The sequence below is a fragment of the Cryptomeria japonica genome, chromosome 10 (genome assembly GCF_030272615.1).
Source record: "Cryptomeria japonica chromosome 10, Sugi_1.0, whole genome shotgun sequence".
Taxonomy (NCBI): Eukaryota; Viridiplantae; Streptophyta; class Pinopsida; order Cupressales; family Cupressaceae; genus Cryptomeria; species Cryptomeria japonica.
In genome coordinates, this window is record NC_081414.1 from 371,466,334 (window position 1) to 371,491,745 (window position 25,412).

Genomic DNA, 25,412 nt, shown 5'->3' on the forward strand with positions numbered 1-25,412 from the left:
TTTTTTTAGCTCAAAGATTTTATATCAAACCTCAAAAATTGTTTAGCTATATGATATGAAAGGTTGAAACTTATTCGACTAAGAACTAAATAAGAGATATTCATTCTCCCAAAATCACTTGATACATGATCTCGAGCTCATTTCTTACAATAACAAGCCCACACACTCAACAAGATTTGTTGTAGCCAAATACAATATTTGTTTATAGTAAGCCTTCGTATTCCAAGCCTAAAGCATCTGAAGCCTCGGAAAAACAAGGCAGCGAGGCTCGGAGAAGACTTTTCGTTTGGTTGGAACGGGAGATACTTAAAAGGGAAATGAAGAGAAAGAGACGGACGGATATTCACTAGGTGGAGGTGACCAAAGAGTACATGACAATTTACAGTGCCCATCGAGGTAAATCGGTTTAATGGGCAGACACAAATCTTCAAAGTTTGACTTGGGCATCTGCTAGTTTTTGTTATTTGCTTTCGTATATACATATATTTGACATATATAGTTATACACTATACATACTGCGAGATACATAGGCCAGTGTGAAAAGTGGGGGTTACAGAGCTCTAGTTGAGGATCCGATTTTATGGATATTGGAGAGATGCTTGTTTGACTCGTGTCTTTCCTGGAATGAGGATCGCGTAAGTGGGTATTGCAGTTTGCAGGCAGTGGGGTTGTGGTGGAAGTTTATGCATTTTTGAAAGCTAGGGTTTGCAGAAGGGAGATCTGGGGCAGTGTTGAGTTAGGTTAGGGTTTTGGTAGTTGGTGAGTTATTGGATTACAAGGCAAAGGTGGTTTTGGATCAGTAGGCTTTTGATCAGACATGCCTTCCTATTCCGATTTGGATAGGCAAATAGAGCAGCTGTTAGACTGCAAGCCCCTGACGGAGGGGGAGGTAAAGAACTTGTGCGAGCAGGCAAGGGCGATTCTCGTGGAGGAATGGAATGTGCAGCCTGTCAAGTGTCCAGTCACTGTTTGTGGAGACATTCATGGGCAGTTCCATGATTTGTTGGAGCTGTTTCGGATAGGCGGGAAGGCTCCTGACACCAATTACTTGTTCATGGGTGATTATGTGGGTGAGTTGGAGTAGAAATAATTGAAATTGCAATGTTTTTCGCTTCTTTGATTTGGTGATTAAAATACATAGGCGTTTGGCAGCTAGTATTGAATCTTTATACTGCTGTGGTTTTTTTTGACGAGTTTATCAAGTCAAAGCAGAAGATTGCCAGAACTTTGTTATGTGGTTTTTTATTGTTATCTCGGAATTTTTGTGTTGGATCGAAACACCTTGTCAAAGAGATTAAGAAATGAAAAATTACTGATGTTTTCTTTGATCCCTTTGTCGGTATCGTTTACCGAGGGAATATTTGAAGTATACTTAACCAGTATACCCAGCCTTCTACTAATTGAGCAGTATAATTCAAATGAATAACCTACCTTTGAGTATAGAGTATTGAGCATTTTGTTTTGTGTTTTGTCATATGCTTTTTTTACTTGCTAATTGACATGCTATATTTGCTTTATTGTGGCAAAATTGGCTGGGTAGAGTTCGAAGCAAGTGGTGATTATTAGTAGTGCTCATGAGTACATTCCCTCATACTTTAATGGTAGTGCTCATGAGTTCTATTCCTGCACACTTCTTATCATTTGTAAATAATGATAAGAATCTTAGAACTCTGCTATTGAAGGTGTCCATGCTCGCTAAAAGGAACTTTTTGAAGCTCCGAAATGGTTTGTTTATATTTTTTTATTTTCACCATCTTCTTCTTGTGATTCACTGATTAAAAGCACCGATTCTTGTCTACACATCTAATCAAACAGCTAATTACAAATTCTTTCCTGAAATGTGACAAATTCCAGTTGTACTCAATGTTGCAATATTTACATTCTCGGCTTCCTATTTGATAAGCATTATCTTCTTTTGTTTAATAAAAACGTTATAAAATTAATTATCTTTCATTTATCACAACACTATTAACTTAAGTTTATTATTGCATTGGGGTTGGTGGCTTTCAGCACATCTTTGCTTCTGAAGGATGATGTGATATATTCCCGAGGATTGTGTTTTTGAACTGATGGTGTATGTAGTGTAGATTTTGATTATGCTTTATTAGAGAATGCAAATGTTGTTATTACCAGTGAATCATAACTATACATTGAAGTTTTGAAGCAATTTGTTCTGAAGGAAATTCATTTGATAAACAGAGACATAGTTATGCTTGTTATGTGCTACTTGAATTTTATGCGATATGTCAATATTTATCTAGAATAGTTGGTGAAATGATTGTTATTGCATTCAGGCTTCAAGATAAGTTTTGGTTAACAAAGAAGAAATATTTATACAAAAAACATCACCACTAAATTGTTTTCTATAATCTTGGAAGCAACCCCACTAAATTGTTTTTTATGTGGGGATTTTGACAACCTCAACAAACTTATTATAGTAGCTAGTAATTGTTAATTAGTAGGTTGAACTAAATATTTAAGCCTACTTACTTAATATACATAAATAATCCATCTATTCACTAACTATGGTGTATGGTGTAATATTTAAATTTCTTGCATTCCCCCCGTAGTACATCATAGTTTCGAGATTTGGAGAGGACAATTTCTGAACTGAGAAATACACATAGCACCACATACTAACATTCAGTGGTTTGAATGGCCACACTACAGCTCCTCAGTGGGATAAGCCCTTGCTGAACTCTCCACCAAGGATAGGAAAACACTCAACAGTCCTCTCCCAACACCATGAATATGGACATAGATGATTGTCCAAAATGAGTAATAGGAGGAGTTGCCTTTCATGTTTCTTTTGTGGGAATGGCCTCATTGGATATATGAACAAGGATGCACTCAGCCGTTTATCTTTCAAAGTTGCATACAGGGAGAGACATAACTGGTGACAATGCATTGTGACGTGGGACACACACAACTAGCCACACAGCTATTCTGGGCCTTACTGATCTTTAACATGTTTCATGTATGTGGACAAACTCAACTATTCACGAGTGTGGCATGGGTCTCCATTTGACATATATATTGATCTTCAGTAATGTTGGGTAGTACTGAAAACCTTCTCCTCTCTTATGTAGTAGAAGTATGATTTCATTATAATTTTGTTTTCAGCTTTATAATTTTTTTGCTCTAGTTTACCACAAACATTGAACTACTTTTTGAACTAGCAGCTCACTGAAGTGTGAGAATATTCCTCTATCCTCTTCCACTCCTCCAGCCTCCTGTGAAATATGCTTGCTTAGATAAATCGATCCCAATGGTCCTGTGAACCTCAGACTGTTGTATGAAGCTGGCTGATGGTTAAGAGAATGTTTTCCCCCATGTTTGTCATTTCTATGGGAATAAGCATTCCCTTTTCAATTGAAAATCTTGTAAGGGTGTTTGGCTCTACCGAAAATGCACATTTGCAGGAACTTCCAGTTTAAGTGTTTCGCTTTAAATGCCTTTTTCTTTGTTTAGAATAATTAAGGCTGCCAACGTAGACAAGCTTAAACAAAGTCCTTTTGACAGATCTTTTGTGATTTCGTTTTTCTAATTTTGGATAAAAATCAATAATCAATAGAATTGTTTCCCAAATAGAGAGATGATGAATTAAATACAGACCTTCCTGCTGACTTAGAAAAAATATCTAATTTGAATTTTTAAAATAAAAGCCTAAATTATATAAAGAGCTTTCTATGAAATTTAATGGTAAACACTAGAAACCTCTTCTTTTGACTGTTTGCTCCAATGAGTGATGTTTCTATGTGCTTAGTGCTACTGTAGATGCACCTACAAGCAACAACAAGATGGGATAAGGCCTGTGAGCTCATGCTATCCAAGGATCCAGTTCCTCTGTACCGCTGTACAATTTTGAACTGTCATTTTATTCAATTGAAACCAGAGTTATCAGAGACAAGCACTGATCTGTATTTTTTACAGAAGTAGATTTATCTTGGCTGGATGCTCCTTACAACCAGACTCCATTTATATAAGCAAATATTCCCCTCTTTTTCTGTGTCAAACTGCTCTTTCAATTCAAACAATCTTCTTAAAATGTTTTTGAGTTTTTCTCTGATGTGTTAGCTTTCCAGAACATTTTAAAATTTAAATCACTAGTTTTCTTTAAAAAGATATTGTAATTCTAGTAATTCCTTTTCAAACTGTTAGAAATAAGCAACACAATGCAAATAATAGTTACACCTCTTTCACACTTCAATGCACAAAATATTTTCATCTTCCTCACAGGGAAAAAAAACTTTTCTCTGGCATTCAAGCTCCACTTCAAAGCTCACAAATAACTCACATGAATCAAAGAAGAAACCAACAAATCTTTTTAAATCTAATTGCTCACTAAAGCTACATATGATGATCGAAGTAAATGGGGCTAAAATCAGTCTGAGCAACAAAAAAGAGGCTGCATCTTTCATCACAGGGGCCTCTTTGACACTTCAATGCACAAAATAACATCATCTTCCTCACAGGGAAAAAAAGACTTTTCTCTGGCATTCAAGCTCCACTTACAAAGCACACAAATAACTCACATGAATCAGAGAAGAAACCAACAAATCGTTTTAAATCTAATTGCTCACTAAAGCTACATACGATGATTGAAGTAAATGGGGCTAAAATCAGTCTGAGCAACAAAAAAGAGGCTGCATCTTTCATCACAGGGGTTGAATCAAATCCGCTTTGATACCAAATGATATAAAAATTGCCTGAAGTATCAGGATAAATAAATGTTTAAACCTATCAGGCTATTAACTAAAAATCCTTGAATAATTTATTTATTCACCAGCTATGGTGTAATGCTTAAACTCCTAGCAATAAGTATTCTTAGTCTTACATTGCTTGGCATGTGGGATGTGCATTATAGATTTATTAATTTAGTTTTTATAAAACTGTTTAATTTAAAACTTGATTTATGTATCTGTCTGGTTTCAATGCAGATCGAGGATACTATTCTGTGGAGACAGTGACACTGCTAGTTGCTCTCAAGGTTCGCTATAGGGACAGAATTACCATTTTGCGAGGAAACCATGAAAGTCGCCAAATTACCCAAGTGTAAGATATTTCGGCAAGGAACATCGCTTTTTTCTTGATCGGTGAAAAGGCTGAATAGTGCCTTTGGTTCCACCTGAAATTACCACTGACTTAGTTTTCTTGCCATTGCTTTTATGTCTATATGTATACATACACATACATATCTCTATAAATATACACACACATGTATAAGTATACATACACATACATATGTCTATAAATATACACACACATGTATATACATGGCTAAATTAGGATGAGCCTTTTTCCATATAGGCCGTGTTTCAATTTTTTGTTTCAGTGCTTATAATTCAAGCGTCTTGTATGAGGTATAATTTCCAGTGATGACATTTGTCTAGTATTGGAGGTGTTTATGTTTGTTCCAAATTTAGATTCATCTTGCTCGCATGAAAATTTTGTGAGTTGATTTCACTTTGCTAAGGATTTGAAGATTAAAGTGGGTTCTGAAATAAAAAATGAAAGTCTTGAATTGATCAATTCAGGTAGTGAAGAACAAGGGCCTCATTCTTATAAATACAGGTGATTTAATTAGTTAGGTATGGGTCACATTGTAGGTTGTTACTGGACTAAATTATGGTTTATCCATTTAATTTAATAGAAGAGGTAAAATTACATTAGAGGGTCATAGGTAACAACTTGTAAAGATCAAGAGTCTGACTATTATATCTAACTCATTGCAATAAACTTATAGATGTTAATGAATGGACGAGAGAAGAGATAGTTTACTTTTTAATGTTAATAATGTGCATTAAATACTTATTGACAGAAATTAATGTTATGCTTTCAGCTATGGCTTTTATGATGAATGCTTGAGAAAATATGGCAATGCAAATGTGTGGAAATTTTTTACAGATCTCTTTGATTACCTTCCTCTGACAGCTCTCATTGAAAGTCAGGTAAATAAAAGTCAAAGTTAAAGTAATTTAGCAAAGTTTGCTAGCTTTGGAGTGCCGTAGAAAGAGTCTTGAGATTTTGCATATATTTAGAGTCCACTTTTGCATTTTTTTGGTGGTTACAGATCTTTTGCTTGCATGGTGGTCTCTCCCCATCATTGGATACACTTGATAACATTCGTTCCTTGGATCGCATTCAAGAAGTAAGTCTTTTGAGATATAATCCCTACTAAATTCATTCGTAGTATTCTTTCATATGTCATATTATCATCATCAACATTCAAAATTCATTGCAATGTTTTAAATTTATATAAACACTTATGAGAGAATTTTATGTCTACAGCTCATTTTGAATTCTTTGTCATTGCGTTTGTTTTGTTACCAAGTATTATGCATCTAACTTGATTTCCCATGCCTTCTGGATAATGTTATTTCTTGAAGCTGTAAGGTGCATTTTGTTTGCACCTTATGGTGTCAGCAAAGTTGATAAGTAGGGTATAACTAATCTATCTTCTCTTCAGTGCTTTTTTTTTTTAATTAGAGAAATGAATGAAATTAAATCATTTGAAAATAAATAGAAATGACTGTGATCAGTAACCTTCACAAAAGACCATATACCAAATAATATAGATATCTGAATGAAATACCAGCAACTGGTTTGAAGTCTGATGTAATTCAATTAAGAACTAACAATGAACATCATGTGGGCCATTATAGGGGCCTCAGAAGTCGAGCATACATACATGTTGATGACCAACCCAAATTAAGAACTGTAGCTATATAAGCCAGAGGTTAGGATAACTTGCTATGAACCAAAAAGCCGTGACACATGATAACTAGTCTGTCATAAAGACAAGGGGAGCAGATTTGCTGTTTGGGTTAAATTTTCTTCGCTGATGTTTTTCTCAACCTCTCCAACAAATGGTATATCTTTATTTACTTTACCTTGGAATAACATCTTCCAGCTAGCGAGTGAAATTCCTTGTAGATGTAATTAGTTTTCAAACAGATCTTTTGATTTCATGACTTTTATTCAGAGCTGTATATCTGCCAGGTGCTCTTTTATAACTTTTCATAGCTTGCAAAGAAGATTCTTTTTTTTTAGGTGTCCTTGTTTGTAATTGAGTGGATATCTTTGACCAAGGAAAGCATTATTTCTATGACTTTTAAAACTGTAATGTACTATTTGTAATTTTTTGTTTATAAAATTAAACTAAAAAAAATTATTTTAAAATTAATTAGATCATGTAACTATTAAAATAATACTGTAACATTTAGTTTTAATCGTCACTTAAGTCGTTAGGATTGGCTTCAAGAATATTCTTTATTGATTTAGTTGTCATCTGCTTTTCTTAGTTGTCAATCTTATCCTTTACGGATAAATCATTTGTAACTCTTATCTGAAGATAGTTTTGATCCTTTGTTAATATCAAATATTATGATAATCATCTTCTGTGTCATTACTTTCTGTAATATGGTATTAGAGCTCAGGTTTGTGAAACCTCAAAATCGGTGAATGTATTGAGGTGTTTGTGTTTGTGACAAAGAATTACCAAAGAATGATTGACAATTCTGTATAAAGGTTTTTGGTGAATTTTTCATTTTCTGCAAATTTGTGGGTTTTTTTTCAGTAGAATTTTGTGGGTCATTTTTTGGAAAAATTGTGTCATGTTTTTTCCTTTGGATTGTGGATTTTTTTAGCAAATCATTTGTTGGAAATTTTGTGGTTTTTTCACATTGAAATTGTGCAAGGGTATTTTGATAAAAATTGCGGCCCTTATTTTCTGAAAATTGCAGCTTATTATTGTCTGAAAATCATATTTTTTTTGGAAGCTATAAGCTATCACAGATTTGACAAAAAAAAAAATCAAGCGCCATTTTTGTTTGAAATTTTCACGGAGTTTTGATTGCAAATCACACCTATATTCTTTTCAAATTGTAACATTTTTTGAAGTTTCTTGACTGCAATAGGATAATTTTGGCGTATGATGCATTTTTAATGAGTTTGTAAGCGATTTTTTCACTAGTTTTTGGTCACGACGTGTTTTTTCTGCACTTACAACGACAAATTTCTGAAGATTTAAGAACAATTTTTTTGTCAAAATTGTGGGTGATGGGTTTGCAGACTTGTTTTTTTGAATGATTTTTGATAAATCGTGGGTCTTCTAAGTGTTTAAAGATTATTTTGCCAAAATTGTGGATGGTTAGGGCACAAGATTTTTTGGGCTAAAAATTCTAAAATTCTTTCAAAATAGGGCACAAGATTTTTTGGGCTAAAAATTCTAAAATTCTTCCAAAATTGTTATTGCAGATTTTTTGATGATTTTTTTTCAAAACCTGGAAAAAATTACAACACCTGTAAACAACAAATACTCACAATCTTTGAGTACAGATGCTTTGATTAGATCGTCCTCAATATTGACACTGGGGCAACAATTGCAGGTAAAACCGAGACAAGTTTGATGAGCGTAATTGTGAAGCCGTTATGCTCATTAAATTATCAGTAACAGATGAGATGCTTCCGGAGATGCAAAAACTTATCTGGAGTTTTGGAAATTCCTATGAGATGTGCACAAGATGTTAGATAAAGGCATAGCCTTCTTTCGTTGAGAATATGCTATTCTCGATAATGTGGATGAGAAGATGTCTTTGCAAGATCATTTGATGTAGATGAAAGATATTCATGATCAATTAGTTGCTATTGGTTGCACAGAGAAGACATGGTGGTTATATCGCTGAAAAACTTATCATTGTCATATTAGCATTTCATAGAAACATTCAACATCACATCTACTAATGTTGACCTAAAAAGTTGGATAATTTGTGCAACACCCTCACACAGCAGGACAGATGGAGGAAGCAATTTGGTAGCAATAGTGATTCATTGAGTGTAGAATATGCCTTTGTAGCCAAGGATAAGGGCAAAGGCAAGTGGCTTGAGAAGAAAGGAGGTTAAGGACAAAATGAAGATACTTCGAATGATTTGAAGACAATGACATGTCATTATTGTGGTAAACTTGGTTATGTGAAGAAACATTGCAAAAAGAGGTTGGCTGATCAAAAACCCAACTAGGGAGGGCCTCCCTAAATCTTATATCGCTGAAAAGCTTATCATTGCCATATATCGCTGAAAAGCTTATCATTGTCATATGAGCATTTCATAGAAACACTCGACATCGCATCTACTAATGTTGACCTAAAGTTGGACGATTTATGCAACACCCTCACACAGCAGGATAGATGGAGGAAGCAGTTTGGTAGCAACAGTGATTCATTGAGTGTAGAATATGCCTTTGTAGTTTGTAGCCAAGAATAAGGGCAAAGGAAAGTGGCTTGAGAAGAAAGGAGGTCAAGGACAAAATGAAGATACTTTGAATTATTTGAAGATAATCACATGTCATTATTGTGGTAAACTTGCTGACGTGAAGAAGCATCGCAAAAAGAGGTTGGTTGATCAAAAATCCAACTAGGGAGGGCCTCCACCAAAGGCTCATTTCATAGTGCATTTGGAGCAGGAGTTAGCCTTCTACACATTTATGGCCAAATTACCAACAAATCACTCTAAATGCTTGTGTTTTTGTTTCTAAGTACCGTCTACATGGTGAGACTTTGCTGAAATTTATGTGGATCAAATAACTTGTTAACTCTCTCCTCATGGGATTAAGCTAAGTTGGCGATTCAGGTACTGGTATGGGTGCGGGTCCGGTTGTCACTATGGAATATGAGTTCGGGTATGTGGGTACTGCAAATTTCTTTTTCATTGGGTATTGGTATGTGTATGTCTGCATGTGTGTGCACACACATACATGTGTTCAAACATCAAATTTATTCAATATAACTATGACTGTATAACTATAAGAAGAGTGATACTCATAAATCTATAATTGCCAATAAAGGAATTTTTTAAACACCTCGTGATATCATATCCATAATTTGCAAAAATGATAATATTCAAGTCTCCAAATGTCATTACACAAATGAAAATTCAAATTACAATCCGTATTCGATATCCATATTCATCTTCATCAAAAGCATCAAGGTCAACATTTGGTTCAACTTCATTTGAACCACAATCCATTAGATTGCCACTCTCACTAGCTACGTCTATGTCAATTGCAAGAGTTGCATTAGGGACTTGGCAAGTTGTGCAACTGTAGCATCTAAATCAGCAACCTTCAAAATCAACTAAGAGAAAAAAAATGGTGAGAATGCAAGTTTTCTGTTGGAAAAATGTGGTGAAATGACAAAAAGAAGGAAAGGTAGGGCAAAACTAGGGTTGGGGGGGGGCATTTTTAATTTTGAAATGGTTTTGTTTTGACTTGTGGGGCCCTTTTTGGATGCCCATGCTGCCGGATACGCCCAGGTTTGTCTTGGTTCAGCCTGGGTTAGCCCACCAATCTGGTAACATATGGATTAAGTAGGAAGTTATTGTGTATTGCCTTTCAAAATCAAAATGTTTTAAATTAATTGCATATGTTCAAATACACTAATAATCGATGGTTAAATTAAACATTCAACTTTACATGGATACTCAAAATAAGGAATCATAGTGCTCTTTGTCTGGAGCATCAACATCATCAATTGGGTAATTAGAACCATGAGCAGTGGCACACCCTCTAGCTATGCCATGCAGGTCTTGTGTAGCAGCCTCATGCTTCTCACTTTCAAATAAGGAAATTAGAAATGGGAGCACTCCAAGTGGGGATGCTTTCGTCCCACATCACAATGCCTCATTACCGATTACACCCTTCTTGTACTTGTTTTGTGTGTTATGAGGTGAAAGTTGGAATTCAGTCACATCAACTCATTTGCCTTTTTGGCTGTGCAAACTTCTGAGTTTTTTTTTTTTTTTATTGTTGTTAACGTTGTTTTAGATTTTTAGCCAAGTTGCTTTTAGGGTTTAGGTTAGTTTTGTTTTTTTCTTTTCATTATTTTTGAGTGAAATGTGTTCTTCTAGGTGGGGCATTGGGCACTTGGATATGATTATGGCATGGGGTGCCTTGCCTTGGAATTGACTAATTTAGGACCCAATACAAGAAGGTGTATGCATATGGTCAACCTTGGCTTTGTAGAATAGTGCTTATTGCAATAGTACATTCTAGCACTGCTTCAATTGTATCCCCAAGATGACACAATCTAGAAAGAACTTGAATTGCCATTTTTTTTATTGGTTGAAGATTCCTTGCCAAACTAATTTCTGTTACTTCAAAATTGGGAGGTGCTACCACATGCAATTTCTTTTGAAGACTGTTTTAAGGTTCTAATATGTTCTGCTAGGGTTTTAACATTTTCGCCTTCTATTTCTATTGTGATTAGCAAGGAATATTTTGTCAGTAAGTTTGCTTGAAGCCAAAGATTTTACCTTTCGGCTTTGAGGAAAATTCTGGGTGCAGGTTCAAACCATATTGTTGAGATGTAGACATGGCAAAAACTCAAAAGCTCATTTTTGACTTGAATCTAGATTCAATGAGAAAATTCAACCAAAGTTCAACAGATTCAAAAATAGCAATTTTTTTTGGAAAAAATATTTTATTACATTCCATATTAATCAGCTTTAAATATGCACAAAACTAATCAGCTATATATATCACACACATACACCAAGAAATGTGTAAATATTATAATATTCAAAGTTTGAATTGAAACTGAAAGCTGATATGGAAGAAAAGTTGAAAAGTTGTTTTAACTCACACAAAAATTGATTTATAAATCCATGTTGGTATCAATAAAAAGAACATAAAATGATCAAACTAAGGTTGGAAGGGGATATTCCTTTTAATGCTAGGTACATGATAGTAGACCTCGCTATGCTTTGTGTACATCAAGGAAGCAACTGTGGCTAATCATTTGCAAAAGAGATGGTGCTCTCCTTCAACTTCTTGGTCTCAAATTATCTAGATTCTCTTCACCCTTTTGTGCTACTAGCTCTGCTTCACAAGCAACCTGATCAACCCTTTCATAGCTTTCCTTTCTAAATATGGGGTCACTGGCCCTGGCGATCCACTCAGAAATGGGATCATATATCTAGAGTTTAATGCAAGCTAATTCTTTGTAGCTTCTATAATTTTCTTGTGGCAGAGATGCAATTTGCAATACACAAATTCTGATTCATTAAACCTTTTCATTGATAAGCTATTTAGCTTTTTGGAGTTTATGTGCTCAATTAAATTCCAATTGCACTCACAACTCAAAGTGCAGCATGTTTGGCTCAAATTTTAATGATTGTCCTTTGAAGATTTGGAATTTTTATACAAAATATTTTCCACTGCGCATTTGTAACAAAATACTAGAACACAAGACTAAAAATTCAAATTAAGAATACTAAAATTTAATGGTAATCCTTTGAAGATTTGGAATTTTAATATAAAAATGTTTTCCACCATGCATCTGTAATGAAAAGTCTAAAACACATAAGACTAAGAATTTAAAGAAAAAAAATTCAATATTTAATAACAAAAAGTGAAGTTAAAAATCAAACTTTTTAATGAAGCCAAACTAACTTACTTCAACTTACTTCCACACTTTATATGATTTTGTTTAGTCCTCCCCATAACCTCCTAGTTAGCGTTGAAGCTCTCAAGGAATTGCAAGGCTGGGTTGAGAAAACATGTGAATGCATGAAGTGGACCATGAAGTTATTTTATCTTATTTTAGTCAATCATATCCCAAATGGTCTAATATGCTCCTTAACATGGTCCATGCCCCCATGTACATAGCTGCTTGCTGGTTTTTCTCCATCGACTTAATGGTTGAATAACTTGTAAAAAAATAAACTATTTAACAAAATAGCTCTTCTCTAACATGAAAAAAATATCTCTAAAGAAAATAAAAAAATGAAAAATAAATATAAACCACAAAGAAAAGAGGAAGCAAAAAGTTAAAGATGTTTTGTTGATGTGTTTTTTATGACACTTGTCAACATAGAATAAATTACTAAGCAAGGAAACTTTATATGCTAAATAATGTGATCAAGTAAGGCTAGCCTATGGTTTCTTTAGTCAGGTCTTGACAATGCAAATGGATAGACTTAGTATATATGTGGTATGCTGGTATCACAAAGGGGACTTACGCTTATGAATTATAGCTGAAACTCTTCAAAACTAACTTATTCAAACAAAGAAATATCAAAAGGGAAAGGGTTTAGAGAATCTATGCTAATCCTAAGGACAATGATATGTGATATGCTGGTACCACAAAGGGACTTACGCTTATGAATCGTAGCTGGAACTCTTCAAAACTAACTTATTCAAACAAAGAAATATCAAAAGGGAAAGGGTTTAGAGAATCTATGCTAATTCTAAGGACAATGATAATAATGGATGATGCTTGGATAGACAAACTCCTTATGGAATTACTTTCTACTAGACCAAAGATAGCTCACAATGCCATAGAAAGAGTGCAATCTCCCAAGGTAGGTAGCGAAAGCTTTTCACATTGTAAACATCCATCTAAATACCCAATGCTGGTGCAACTTGAACAAATATCCACAATCAAACTTAGCCACAATGACAAGGTTCAAGCTAACCATGCAAAACAACTTGCAATCAACAAGATGTAAATGGTATGAACCGAAGGAATGATCAAATATCTTTACATGCATACACCATGATCAATGAACTTCAATTAGCTTTGAGAAGTAACAAGAAACCATGCAAAACATAGAAACACAGCACACCAGTCCACCATATTTTCAATGAAAATCATGAATTTATTTCAACATAGTCTTGGCAACAATTTCAAGTTTCCTCCTCCTACCCTACTTCTAAATGCTACTACTCTATTCTTAACTTCTATTCTCCTATTAACCTTTACAAATGAAAGGCCAAACCTTTATATAGAGATCCACATTACAATTCAAGGGCCAAGATTGATTTGGAATCAATGGTCAAGATTTAACAATAGAATCCCAATTAGGGTTAGTTACAACCAACTCCTCTTCGACCAGTGATGTCATTACAACTTTTTAAATACACGTCCTTCCTTGAATTCGGGCCATTGATAAATGAGGTTAGGTATATTGAATTAAGTGTCCTTCACATGTGTAATTGTTGATGAGTTAGTACATTGAACTTAGACATGTTGAAGTGGCATCACTGGATTGGTTGATGATGATTGGGTGCCACCTCTGCTTTTATAACTTGTGAACTCTCATCATCACCTTGATTGATTGTGATAGTTCATATTCCTAAATTGCATCATCTTGATGATCAAGTTTCCAACTTCGATTCTCTTCTGAAACTATCTTTCCTCTTGGATCACTTTTCACTTTCACATCTTCATGTTTGGGGATCTTCCTCTTTGTGATGCATTTCTGCTTTCAACCTTGGAATCTTTCAAGGTGAATGTTCTTGATTTTGAAATTGCTTGCCTTGGACTTGGATTCCTTGGTGTAATTCTTGACTTTGTTCCTCTTGTAGCGGCTCTTCATCATACAAAACCTTGAATATCATTATGCTGTCCTTTCAACTTCACCTTTGTCCTGCACTATCATCTTATTGATATCTTGAATGTTCCTGACTTTGATCTTGGAAAGGAAATTCAAGATTGTTGTAAAATCTCTTTCATAATGGTAATGTAAGTCTTGTTGCAATGTCCTCTTTGTACATTCATCCCCACCCTTTGTTGTTCATTCATGCTTGTGAATCTCAGCCTCTTCATTGCATTATTAAGTTCTTCCATTTGCTTCTTCACCAACATCTTTGAAGGTGTTAATCTTGGCATCCTCGCATCGTCTCTTCATGTAACACTACTTGCACTATTGTTCCATGTCCTCCATCTTCCTTGCAAGAACATAAAACATCTTGAATCATAATTGCATTCAAATCCTATTTAATGTTAAAATGTTTAAGGATAAAAAAAACATGAAAATCCTAATTTCAACAAATCTAAAATATGTTGATGATTATTAAACTTTGAACTGTAATCCATTCTGATTTTAACAACTTTAATTCTGATTTACAACCTTGCAATTCTGGAAATGCTAATTCAGTTTTCGCAAAATCTGGGAATGGAGTTTAAAATCTGGAAATTGCTTCTTCTCATTACTTGAAAATCTGGAAATTGCTTCGTCTTATTACTTGAAAATCTGGTAACTACACTCTGATACCCAATTGAAATTCTTCCAACACTTGGTATTGTTGATGTAAAATGAAGATTGCTGATGGAAGGAATGCAATTCTGTTCTTGATCTCACACTAGTTCTGCCCTTTCATACTTTGATCTGCTTGTTATATTGACTCAAATTTCTCATCTCAAGTCGGGTATATCAAAGGCCAATTGTTTGGTTATTTAAATTTCTTGAAATCCCCTCCAAGGACCTCCAAGGAGGCTGACCTAATCTCTACCTTCCTAGGCAGAATTTCACCTATGATATGCACAAAGGCTTAGGGCGGAATTTAGTGATACTTGTGCATAAGAGGGCGAAGTTTTACTATAGTCAGGCATTGGACAAAGGTGGAATTTAGGAGTGCTCTTGCATTAGTCAAAGGCGGAGATTTGCATAGGGTATGCATTGAGAAAGGTCCGAATTTAGAAGACCTCACACATTGTCAAGGTCGGAATTTAGTAGCATGCACGCATTGACAAGGTCGGAATTTAGTGATGTTCATGCATTAAACAAACAAATTTACTCTTGCCCTTGTATTCTTCATTTCACTTTTAGCGGAAATTTTCATCACTCCTGCATAAATCACCACATACAAGGCAAAAATCCAACCTTGTCATGCATATACATCATAACTCAATGGCAGAAATTCACTTCACGCATAAACTTACAATTTTTTACATTTTGACACTATTGATGTTTTGACAACTTTTGACAATATTGACAACATTTCATAATCTTTGCAATTTTGACTCCAATTCTCAATTCTGACATTTGTTCATGGGTTCTGGACTCAAAACTTGAGTTCCTGATTTGATTGCACACCTTATGGACAAGACATTGCATTCCTAAGACATTTCAAAGATTACTCGAAGCATTATTCCCGGACTGACAAGACATACACCCCTCTCACAAACAAAGGCTAAATGATCAAGAAATTGTTGCAAAGTTAAGCAAAAACAGTAAGCTAAAAAACAAAAAAGTGGGGGCCCCCATTTGCAATAGGGTGATGTATGAAAACGTCACAACAGTATGCATGATCTCTTTTGGTGGAATTCAGATTGAGTCTTTTAAATATTCAATCGACAACATCAACCCCAACATTTTGTCTTTGAGTAGGAAGACTTGGTCCCTTGCTTGGTAACAAACTTTTATTTTGAAGAAGCTTTTGATTGTGGCAAATACTGTAAGGTGATGAATGAGGTTGCAAAATTGGTTGACATAGGTTGTCTTGACTGTTTGTTATATATTCTTTGCAAAAGCAGCACCTATGGTCTGCAATCCAATATCCTCAATATTATTAAATCAATTCCATGTGGTGAGCAAGGAGTACAAATAGTTGTTCTCCATTTCCAGTCCCTACCTCAATAACATAATTTGCTCCAATTTTGATGGCTATTTGCAACACATTTTCGTCATGAACCAATAGCAACACATTTTCTTCACCCGCCTCCACCAAATTGTCTTCTTAACAATTCATAAATAATCAAATCTTTTTGTCTGCACAATGCATCAATTGACTTAAAGAAAATAGTGTGAAACAAAGACGAAATGAAGAAATTCAACAGAAAACTATTTTTTCTCTGAGAACATCCATCAAGTACAGAAATGTAATCCTTCTTTCTTCAAATAGTTGGCTGCTCATTGATGATTGTCTATATGTCTGTCGTCTAGTCTGTCAAATGTTATCAATAGAAGGGTCTTTGAAATCCCAACCTGTTATGAAATTTGCACCTATCAATCCTTATCTGTAAGGGATTCTAAAGCACAGAAAAAGATGTTAATTAACAAAATTGTGAAAGAAAAATCTTAATAAAAAAAATAATGCTACTAAAATTTATATTTAATTTAAAAAAAAAAAATCTAGAATAAATAACAAGAAAAAAAAAATGTTACCTACCTGCATTAAAGTACCTGCATTAAAGGGAATATTACAAAAGTACCAACACCCATCAAACTCCTTGATGCTGTGTGTTCGTTTTTGTTTTAACGTGTATATTTCGAATGATGGTTCTGGTTATCCCCAACTTATGGGCTATAAGCCCAAGGCTACTAGAACTCATTTCGAAAAATGGAGCCGACTAGGCAAGTATCTTTTGGTTTTGCCTTATCATTTGCTAACTATTTTCCAGAAATCTTTCTATTTGAGTCGTCTCCTTTCTGACAACCTCTGGCTCAATGTTTTTTTGCACACTGGCATGTTATGTCTAGATATGTGAGCAAGGTGATATTTGAGGTGAAAACGACTTCCAAAAGCATATCATACATGAACTCCTAAAAGCTTTAGTAACAGCAGGGATCTATGCATTAACCATTTTTTCTTTCGTGCTCTGCTCAAAATCGTTAGATTTTTTTTTTTGGGACAGTGGTACTGTTATTTCTTTTTACCTTCTTGTTTTAAATAATAATCAAATTGTGACATTTTTTTAATTACCAAATTTTGGAGATAAAATCTGAACAGAAATGTTAAAAAGGAGGTAAGACTATGTGTAGCTGTGTGGCATGTTTGTAGTAAAGCAGTGCCTACAGAATATAGAACCCTCTCTCCATCTACTGCTGAAGCCTCAAATCTTAGAAGTATAGTTGCTCCAGCATTTTACGAGAAGACTCAAGTTATGCACTGTCAAAATTTAAGAAGCAAGTAGCTGAATGGGATGATGCTTTTACGGTTGATTCTCCATTTTCTTCCTCTGCATGTGGGATAATTTTAGTGACATAAATGGGAAATATAAATAACTATAACCAGATCTAGTTCTGAAGATGAAAAGCCTCTAGATCCACGAGAATGACTTTCATAATATATTTGAGATTTTTACAGGTTCATGACATTTTGAGAATTTGAATAATATGTCCCGTTTGTTGTTAGGTACAAATAAGTAATATTTAATTGGAGCTGGGATTTAGTAAAGTGGTACACTTGCCCGTAAGTACTGGTATCAATTCATTTGTGGCATCATTCTTGTCTCTAGATAATAAGCCATGACTTGCAACCTTGAAAATGGTCACTCATCATCAAGTAACATGACAAAACAGGAGATCTTGACAATAAAAAGGGGTAAAAATTTATCTAAAACAGAAGAAGTACATCAAAAGAAGGCAAACCGCCCAGCCACAAGTTGATCCAGCGTGTGAGACAACACAGGAGAAAGTTGTCCCCTATCCTCTATAGACCAGCCCTCCATAAAGTCAGAAGCCCCTTTAGCAAGACAATCAGCTGCCCCATTCCATTCTTTGGGAATGTGAATGAAAGTGATCGACTCAAAGAAGTTACAAAACGAAAGAATCTGCCGAATAAGAATCTGAAGCTGCCAACTAACACATCAAAGTTCTGCTAATTCAACAAAGTCACCACGATCTGGGAATCGGATTCCATTACAATCTGTTGCCAGTGAAGAGAACAACGATGCTCCACCACAACCAAAATAGCAAGAGCCTCCATATAATTATTTGTGTAAACCCCTTTATATATAGAAAAAAGAAACTAGATTTGCCCATAACTATAACACCCCACGCCACCAATACCAACATGCCCTGGATTACCCCTAGAAGACCCATCAATATTAATTTTGAAAACACCATCAGGAGGAGGGTTCCAATGACCCACTCTAGAAATTTTCCGTAAAGGATGACGACACTTGTTTCTCATAACTTGCCAAGCTGTTTGCACACTAGGAACAAAAGCATCCCCTTGAAGAGGGAAATAAAGCCGGCTACAGATATCAATCTCCCAGGAGCAGGGCCTCCAACAAAGTCACACTTAGCCAAAATAGTTTCCCAAAGTGAATGAAGAATTTTCCACCACACGTAGAATAGCTAACCTAGTATCATGGAAAATCTAACAATTCCTCTCCAACCAGATGTGCCAAATAATAAAAGGAGGTCTTAAAGACCAAGAAACCCGAAGAAATGGGGTGCAAACATGAGCCTGACCCATCGGTCCCAAAATTCAGCAAGAGAAGAAACATGCCAACATGAACGGTTCCAACATTCCCACCAGGAGTGCCAAATCTTCCTAGAGAAGGAACACTGAAAAAAAAGATGGGAAGCAAACTTCTCACTACTACAACAAAGAACACACATAGAAGGCCCACAGAAACCCTGCTTACACAAATTGTCCCAAGTGAGACAACGATTATGGACCAACAACCAAAAAAAGAAGTTACATTTGGGCCAAGAATCTATTCCACACTTGCTTCCACCAAGACACCTCTTCCCCTCCATAAATTTGATGGACTAGCTTCATGTAGCCAGCAACAACGAAATATTTCCTAGAAGAATCACTACCCCATGCTAAAATATCAGGTCCCACCAAGGAGTTACACTCCCGGGATGCTAGAATATGAGCCAACTCCCGCCGAGAATCCTTTGAGCCCCTAGGTGGCCATTCGCAAGGATCCTTCCATCTATAACCAACAGTCGGCCCAAAAGTCTAAATAGACTTATAATGACCTACCATAGTCCAACCTACAGTCGTAAGGATGTCATAAAGAGGTTGTAAATGAGGGTACAATGACAAAATGGGGGATTACCATCCCAAGAGTCCAGTCAGAAAAGTGCCTCTGAGCTCTTGTTACAAATCCAAAAAAGCCCATTTTTAATAAGTTGGGCCCTAGTTTTCGGAGTATGCCAAATCTCAAATCCCTTGCCCTCCAATTGGTAGCAAGGAACATTCTAGCTCTCCATGGGACCTAAATACTTGTGAGTGAGGATACGAGCCCACACCTAATGTTGATTGGTATACCACTTCCAGTAGAGCCTAGCCGCAAGAACTTGGCTATGGAAGACCACAGATCGAAGGCCAAGGCCACCCTCAGTTTTAGGTCGGTAGACATGGTCCCACTTAACCAAACTCCACTTAGAAGAGTGCAAATCACCACTCTAGAGAAATTGACGAGATAAAGTATCGAATTCCTTAAGAAAATATATAGGAGCAGCTTGAACAAAACCTCGGTAAATAGGAAGAGCCTGAATCACAGATTGGAGGAGAGTAACTCGAGCAACAGTAGATAGCCACCTGTGAGTCCAATGGTTGACCCTCTGACGCAACTTATCCAACAAGTCTTGCCAAAAGGGTTTTAGCTGTTGACTAACAGGTAGAGGTATCCCCAGATAGACGAAGGGGAGAGAACCCATCTGGAACCTCAAAATATTAGCAATTCTTCTTTGAAGATGTTCAGGGGTATTGAAAAAGAAGATGGAAGGCTTGTGATCATTCACTCGTTGGCCTGAAGCAGCGAAATAAACATCCAACGAATTCCTTATAGACTCTGCCTCCTGAATGTGAGCAACCCCAATAAGAGTAGTGCCATCCACAAACTGCAAATTTTGAAAACTTAGGTAATCCAGCACCCCAATCCCACATCCGGATCAAACCTTGAGAAACCTGGGACTTAAAGAAGTGTCCTAGGCCCTCAGCCATAATGATATACAGATAAGGGGAAAGTGGATCACCTTGCCACGAACCCCTAGAAGCATCAAATAACTATGAAGGCTCGCCATTGATAAGAAGAGAGAAGGAAGTAGAGGTCACACAACTCATAATCCAACTGACCCACTCCAAATTAAAGCCAAAGGCTAGGAGAATTTGATGCTAAAAGCTCCATCTAACCCTATCATAAGCTTTAGCCATATCCAATTTGATAAACCTAGACCTCTCCATAGACATTGCCATGGAATGAATGGCTTCAAAAGCAATAACGACCCCATCCAAAATCTGTTTGCCATCCACAAAACCCCCTGCTCATCAGAGATCAATGAAGGAAGCCAAATTTTTAGTCTTTCAGTAATTAATTTAGTGATAATTTTATACACAACATTGCAGAGAGCAATGGGTCTAAAGAACTCAAGCTGATTGGCACCCTCCTTTTTAGGAATAAGAACTAGGAAGGTAGAATTCAAGGCTCAAAGCATTTGCTTGCTACTATGAGATCTTGGACAACCGCTAGCAAATCCAACTTGATGATGCCCTAGAACTCTTGAAAAAATTCAATAGGAAACCATTTGGGCCAAGAGCTTTACCTTTAGCCATACCAAAAACAACCCCGTGAAGTTTCGACAAAGTCACTGGACGCATGAGAGACTCATTCATCATATTATTGTCATAGAGGGGATACAAGCCAAGACTTGGTTCTCCTCCATAAGAGCAGGCGGTAGATCATCAGAGAAAAGGGCTGAATAAAACTGATATGCCTCTGTGACATAGTTTGAAGAGAGGTCAACTAAATGCCAACATAATTGATCAAGGAAGAAATCACATTCCTTTGTCAACGAGCCTGGACAGATTTAAGGAAAAAAATAGTATTATGGTAACTTGCTTGAAGCTTATCAATCTGAGCTTTTTGCTTCCAAAAGATCTCCTCACGAAGCTCCCACTCCTCCAAATCCTTCAAGGCCCGAGATTCAGCATTACCCAAAACTTTAGTGAAATCAGAATCACGAATTTGTCGAGTGATAGCATCAAGGGACTCCTGGGCACTCCTTTTCCTTCGAGAAAGATTTTACCAAAACACAACCTGTTCCATTTTTTTAGTTGGTATTTCACAAACTTCAGCTTCTTAACAAAAGTATACATAGCAGTACCATAGGCAGGACCCCCGTCATGCCACCATTGAGCCATGAGATCATGGAGACAAACCTCCCGAAGCCACACGAGTTGGAACTTATAAGGAGGATTCTTATGACCACTAACAAACCCAACAGAACTTGATTGGCCAATGATCAGATCCCCGCTAGTCCAGGATCTTTGAGCTAAACAACACCCTATCCCCTACCCAGAAGTAGGAGACCAAAAATCTGTCCAATCTCTCAGATTTAGCATCCTCACCACACCGCCAATTAGTCCAAGATAAGATTCCATTAGATGGCTTGACATCAACTAAGCCCAGAAAATCCACATTATCCTGAAAGAAAACAGGAGGAGGACCCAATCTGACCAGCAGCCCCCCCCCCACACCCCCACCTTCTCAGCTAAGCTCAGGTTAGAGTTGAAGTTACCAGCAAGAACCCAAGGGAGGTAAGGAGCACAAGACCGAACATGCCATAGATGAGACCACAACTGGGCTTTACCTCGAATATCAATGGGAGCATAGACATTAGTAACCAGAAAAATTTCGCTCGACTCCAAACTAGAGGCAACCAAGGAAAGAGCAGATTGACTAGAGAGTCACCAAAGAGGAGTCATCTTATTCGGATCCCAAAAGAGAGCTAATCCGCCTGAATAACCTAAGGAACCAATATACTGACATTGGCCATAGTGCCACACAGCCGGAGCTCGCTGAAGCATTACATCAACAAAAAGCTTAGTCTCTTGAATACAAAAAATATCCGGAGAATGAACACCAAAAAATCACGAATAGCTTTTTGACAGGAGGAGCTATTCAACACCTGCACATTCCAAGAAAGAATAATCATTTGAGGGAAAGTGGGAATCTATAGTGTTCTACAACCCAGATTCCACTAACAAATCCTCGGTTGAATGAAGCTTCTCCTGATCCGTTTTGCGGCCTCCTTTAGGGGTTTCCAATGAACTCTTCTTATGAGGCTGCTGGAGTAAACCCAAAGCTTGAGAAGAACCCTTGCTCTTGCTAGATTTTGAAACCTTTTTGTTCAAATCTGCCAAAACAACATCATCCTGCAAAGATACCAAAGTCATCAGAAATGTGTATCTGCTGACCATAAGAAATTTCCTGAGGTATCTGGGGGTTCTAAGATGCTGGGACATCGCCATCCACCCCCACAGGCATTCCCATACCCACTGCTATAGAAGACACTTCCATTTGAATTCCTTCCTCTAATGCCAAAACCTCAAACCGATTAAAATCCTCCTCATTTTGCCTATCCTTGAGAGACCGCTTTTGTCCCTTGCCTTTAGAGCGAGGTTTAACTAGCATAAATTAATCCCCTGCAGAAACCCCTTCCAAAATAGGAGCTTTACCTTTGCCCCCTTATCACCCTCTGCACGCAGGGGCTTAGAGGAATTATTACCAGCAGCAGCTCTAGTAACTCGGGGGCACTGATGCTGAAGATGTCCATATTCATGACAAACTCTACATCTGAAAGGAAGAGACTCGTAGTCTAGCTGCTGAACCCAGGAAGCTGAGCCTAAACAAATCTCTAGAGAATCTGGCAAATGGTTATTTTATGCCACCTCAATACAAATACGAGCAGCCTACAAAACAGGAGGTCTTAACATATAGAAAAATGCAGAAATAAATGTTGATATGGCTAAAAACCAGAAGGGAAAAAAATTTAGACTATTATCAGGTGCCAAAGTAACTATACAGATAGGTAATGTGGATTGAAATTCCCAATAAGGAATATGCAGTCTATAATGATTTTTTTTTCTGTGGTGTATGCTGCTTAGTTTTTTGCTGTCTATTATGAGAAACTGCAGTGAATACATAAATTAAAATTTAATTTTGAACCATTTTCCATAAGGAATTTAGCGGAAAGGTAAAAGATAGTGTAATTTTTAAGGTCATCACCAAGAAAGACATCAATTTGGTGTATAAGATCCCCCTTGTGGAAGCCACAATGTGATTACTTTTCCAATCACCTTATATATTCTTCAATGAGGTGTACAACTCTACACCACTCAGGATGTAGGCCGGTGGTCTTCTTTATAGAGTACGCATTATGGGCCCACTCAGGCAATACTTGTCTTGGGTTAAATTTTTAATGCCTTGCCATTTATATGGAACTTCCGTTGCCATTTATATTTTATTTTAAGACAAATCTTAGATATTTGATGTGAATGTTAGGTTTACTTTTGATCTTTATTTGTGTTTTCTTTTAACTCCTGTGCTGTTTTGTCATTCCTAGGTGCCACATGAAGGCCCCATGTGTGATCTACTTTGGTCAGACCCAGATGATCGTTGTGGTTGGGGGATATCACCCAGAGGGGCTGGATACACATTTGGGCAGGATATAGCTGCACAGTTCAATCATACCAATGGTTTGAGTCTGGTATCCAGAGCACACCAGCTTGTTATGGAGGGTTTCAATTGGTGCCAGGTAATGCATTTTACATTTCTTTTGAACATTTAGATGTGCACCACAAGAATGGCCTTATTTTAACAGACATGATAATGCGTTCTGGTTATAGGATTTAATAATATTGATTTTTAATAAACATATTCTTATTAGTTATCATCATGGATGAATAAGTATTGAAACACTTGTCACGTCAAATGCAGGAAAAAAATGTGGTTACTGTGTTTAGTGCCCCAAACTACTGCTATCGTTGTGGGAACATGGCTGCCATCATGGAGGTTAGTGAGAGCATGGAACAAAATTTTATTCAGTTCGAGCCTGCACCTCGTCAGTTTGAACCAGATGCTACACGGAAGACTCCAGATTACTTTTTGTAATCTTTATTATTTGGGATTATTGGAATTTCCTTTTGATCTGTAAATTTTTCAGTCTCAAGAAACTTTTGTTTTAGAAATTGAGAGCATTCTTTATTTGGAGTGGCAATTGTTTCCTTTTGCTAAGGAACGTTTAGATTTTCACCCATCCATAATATATAGAATTTAGATAAAAAGGGATAAATGTATGAGCTGCAATGTTTACTTTTTGTAAAGCCTAAGGGAGTGATTAGAAAGAAAAGCCTTTTTTATTGGAGTGTAAATAAGAGATTTTGGATCTGTCAGGTGTCAGAAGTTTTTATTGTTCTCAGAAGCCTTTGGTGGTCTTGGAATAAATGTAAGGAAGAGGAGAAAGGAGAACTATTTATCGTATGGACCCCCAAAAATTATGCAATACAACTATTGGTACCAAGCCCGATGAAAATCCATTGGCTTTTGGATGTCTTTGGCACATTTTTCTAAAGTTTGTGTTTCCTCCACAACTGCACCACTCCCATCTGCATACAGCTTGTAGTTTCTTTGATCCTGAATGTCACCAGTTCTTACAAATTTTATGTTTTAAGCAATTGGGATGATTGCTGCTTGACTGGACTGGCTTTAGAGCGTTCTTAAAGTTGGGCACACAACATTTCTATTGTGAGCATAATCTTCAAAAGTGTGCTTAAAGGGGACATATTTTGCTTTCCGGAGGTTCACAGTAGAGTAGATGCTCTGGAAATATTTGTTATGTTACATCATATGTGCTGGAAATTGCCCTGATAAGATTATCAGTTTTCATGAAAGAGTAGATGTAGGAAGAAATAGAATGGTGTTTGTTGATGAGAGGTATTTACATCGGCCTTCCTCCGATGCTTGCTATGAAGTATGTCTTATAAAAATTGTAAGAAATGTGATCCCTGCTGAAATATGTAAACTGTAGTTAATGATAATGATACTTTGGGGTTATCACATGTTCTTATTGCTATTTCAGAGTTTAGTCTACAATATCTAGTTATC

General features: G+C 36.4%; 1 protein-coding gene across 1 annotated transcript; it reads left to right on the forward strand.

The window, feature by feature from the left end:
- The first annotated feature begins 247 nt into the window (after positions 1 to 247).
- Positions 248 to 25,366, forward strand: LOC131077487 (serine/threonine-protein phosphatase PP2A-2 catalytic subunit). Its single transcript, XM_058014983.2, has 6 exons — positions 248 to 1,070; positions 4,941 to 5,055; positions 5,843 to 5,951; positions 6,074 to 6,151; positions 23,872 to 24,063; positions 24,246 to 25,366. The coding sequence occupies exons 1-6, from the start codon at positions 818 to 820 to the stop codon at positions 24,417 to 24,419; spliced, it is 921 nt and encodes a 306-aa protein (XP_057870966.1). The 5' UTR covers positions 248 to 817; the 3' UTR covers positions 24,420 to 25,366.
- The last annotated feature ends 46 nt before the right edge of the window (positions 25,367 to 25,412 follow it).

What these genes read in the sequence shown, in the direction of transcription:
- LOC131077487 (XM_058014983.2), top strand. Translation starts at nt 818, where the DNA reads ATGCCTTCCTATTCCGATTTGGATAGGCAAATAGAGCAGCTGTTAGAC. An exon ending in AGTCGCCAAATTACCCAAGT is followed by an intron (nt 5,056 to 5,842) that starts GTAAGATATTTC and finishes TTATGCTTTCAG; the next exon opens with CTATGGCTTTTATGATGAAT. An exon ending in CAGCTCTCATTGAAAGTCAG is followed by an intron (nt 5,952 to 6,073) that starts GTAAATAAAAGT and finishes TGGTGGTTACAG; the next exon opens with ATCTTTTGCTTGCATGGTGG.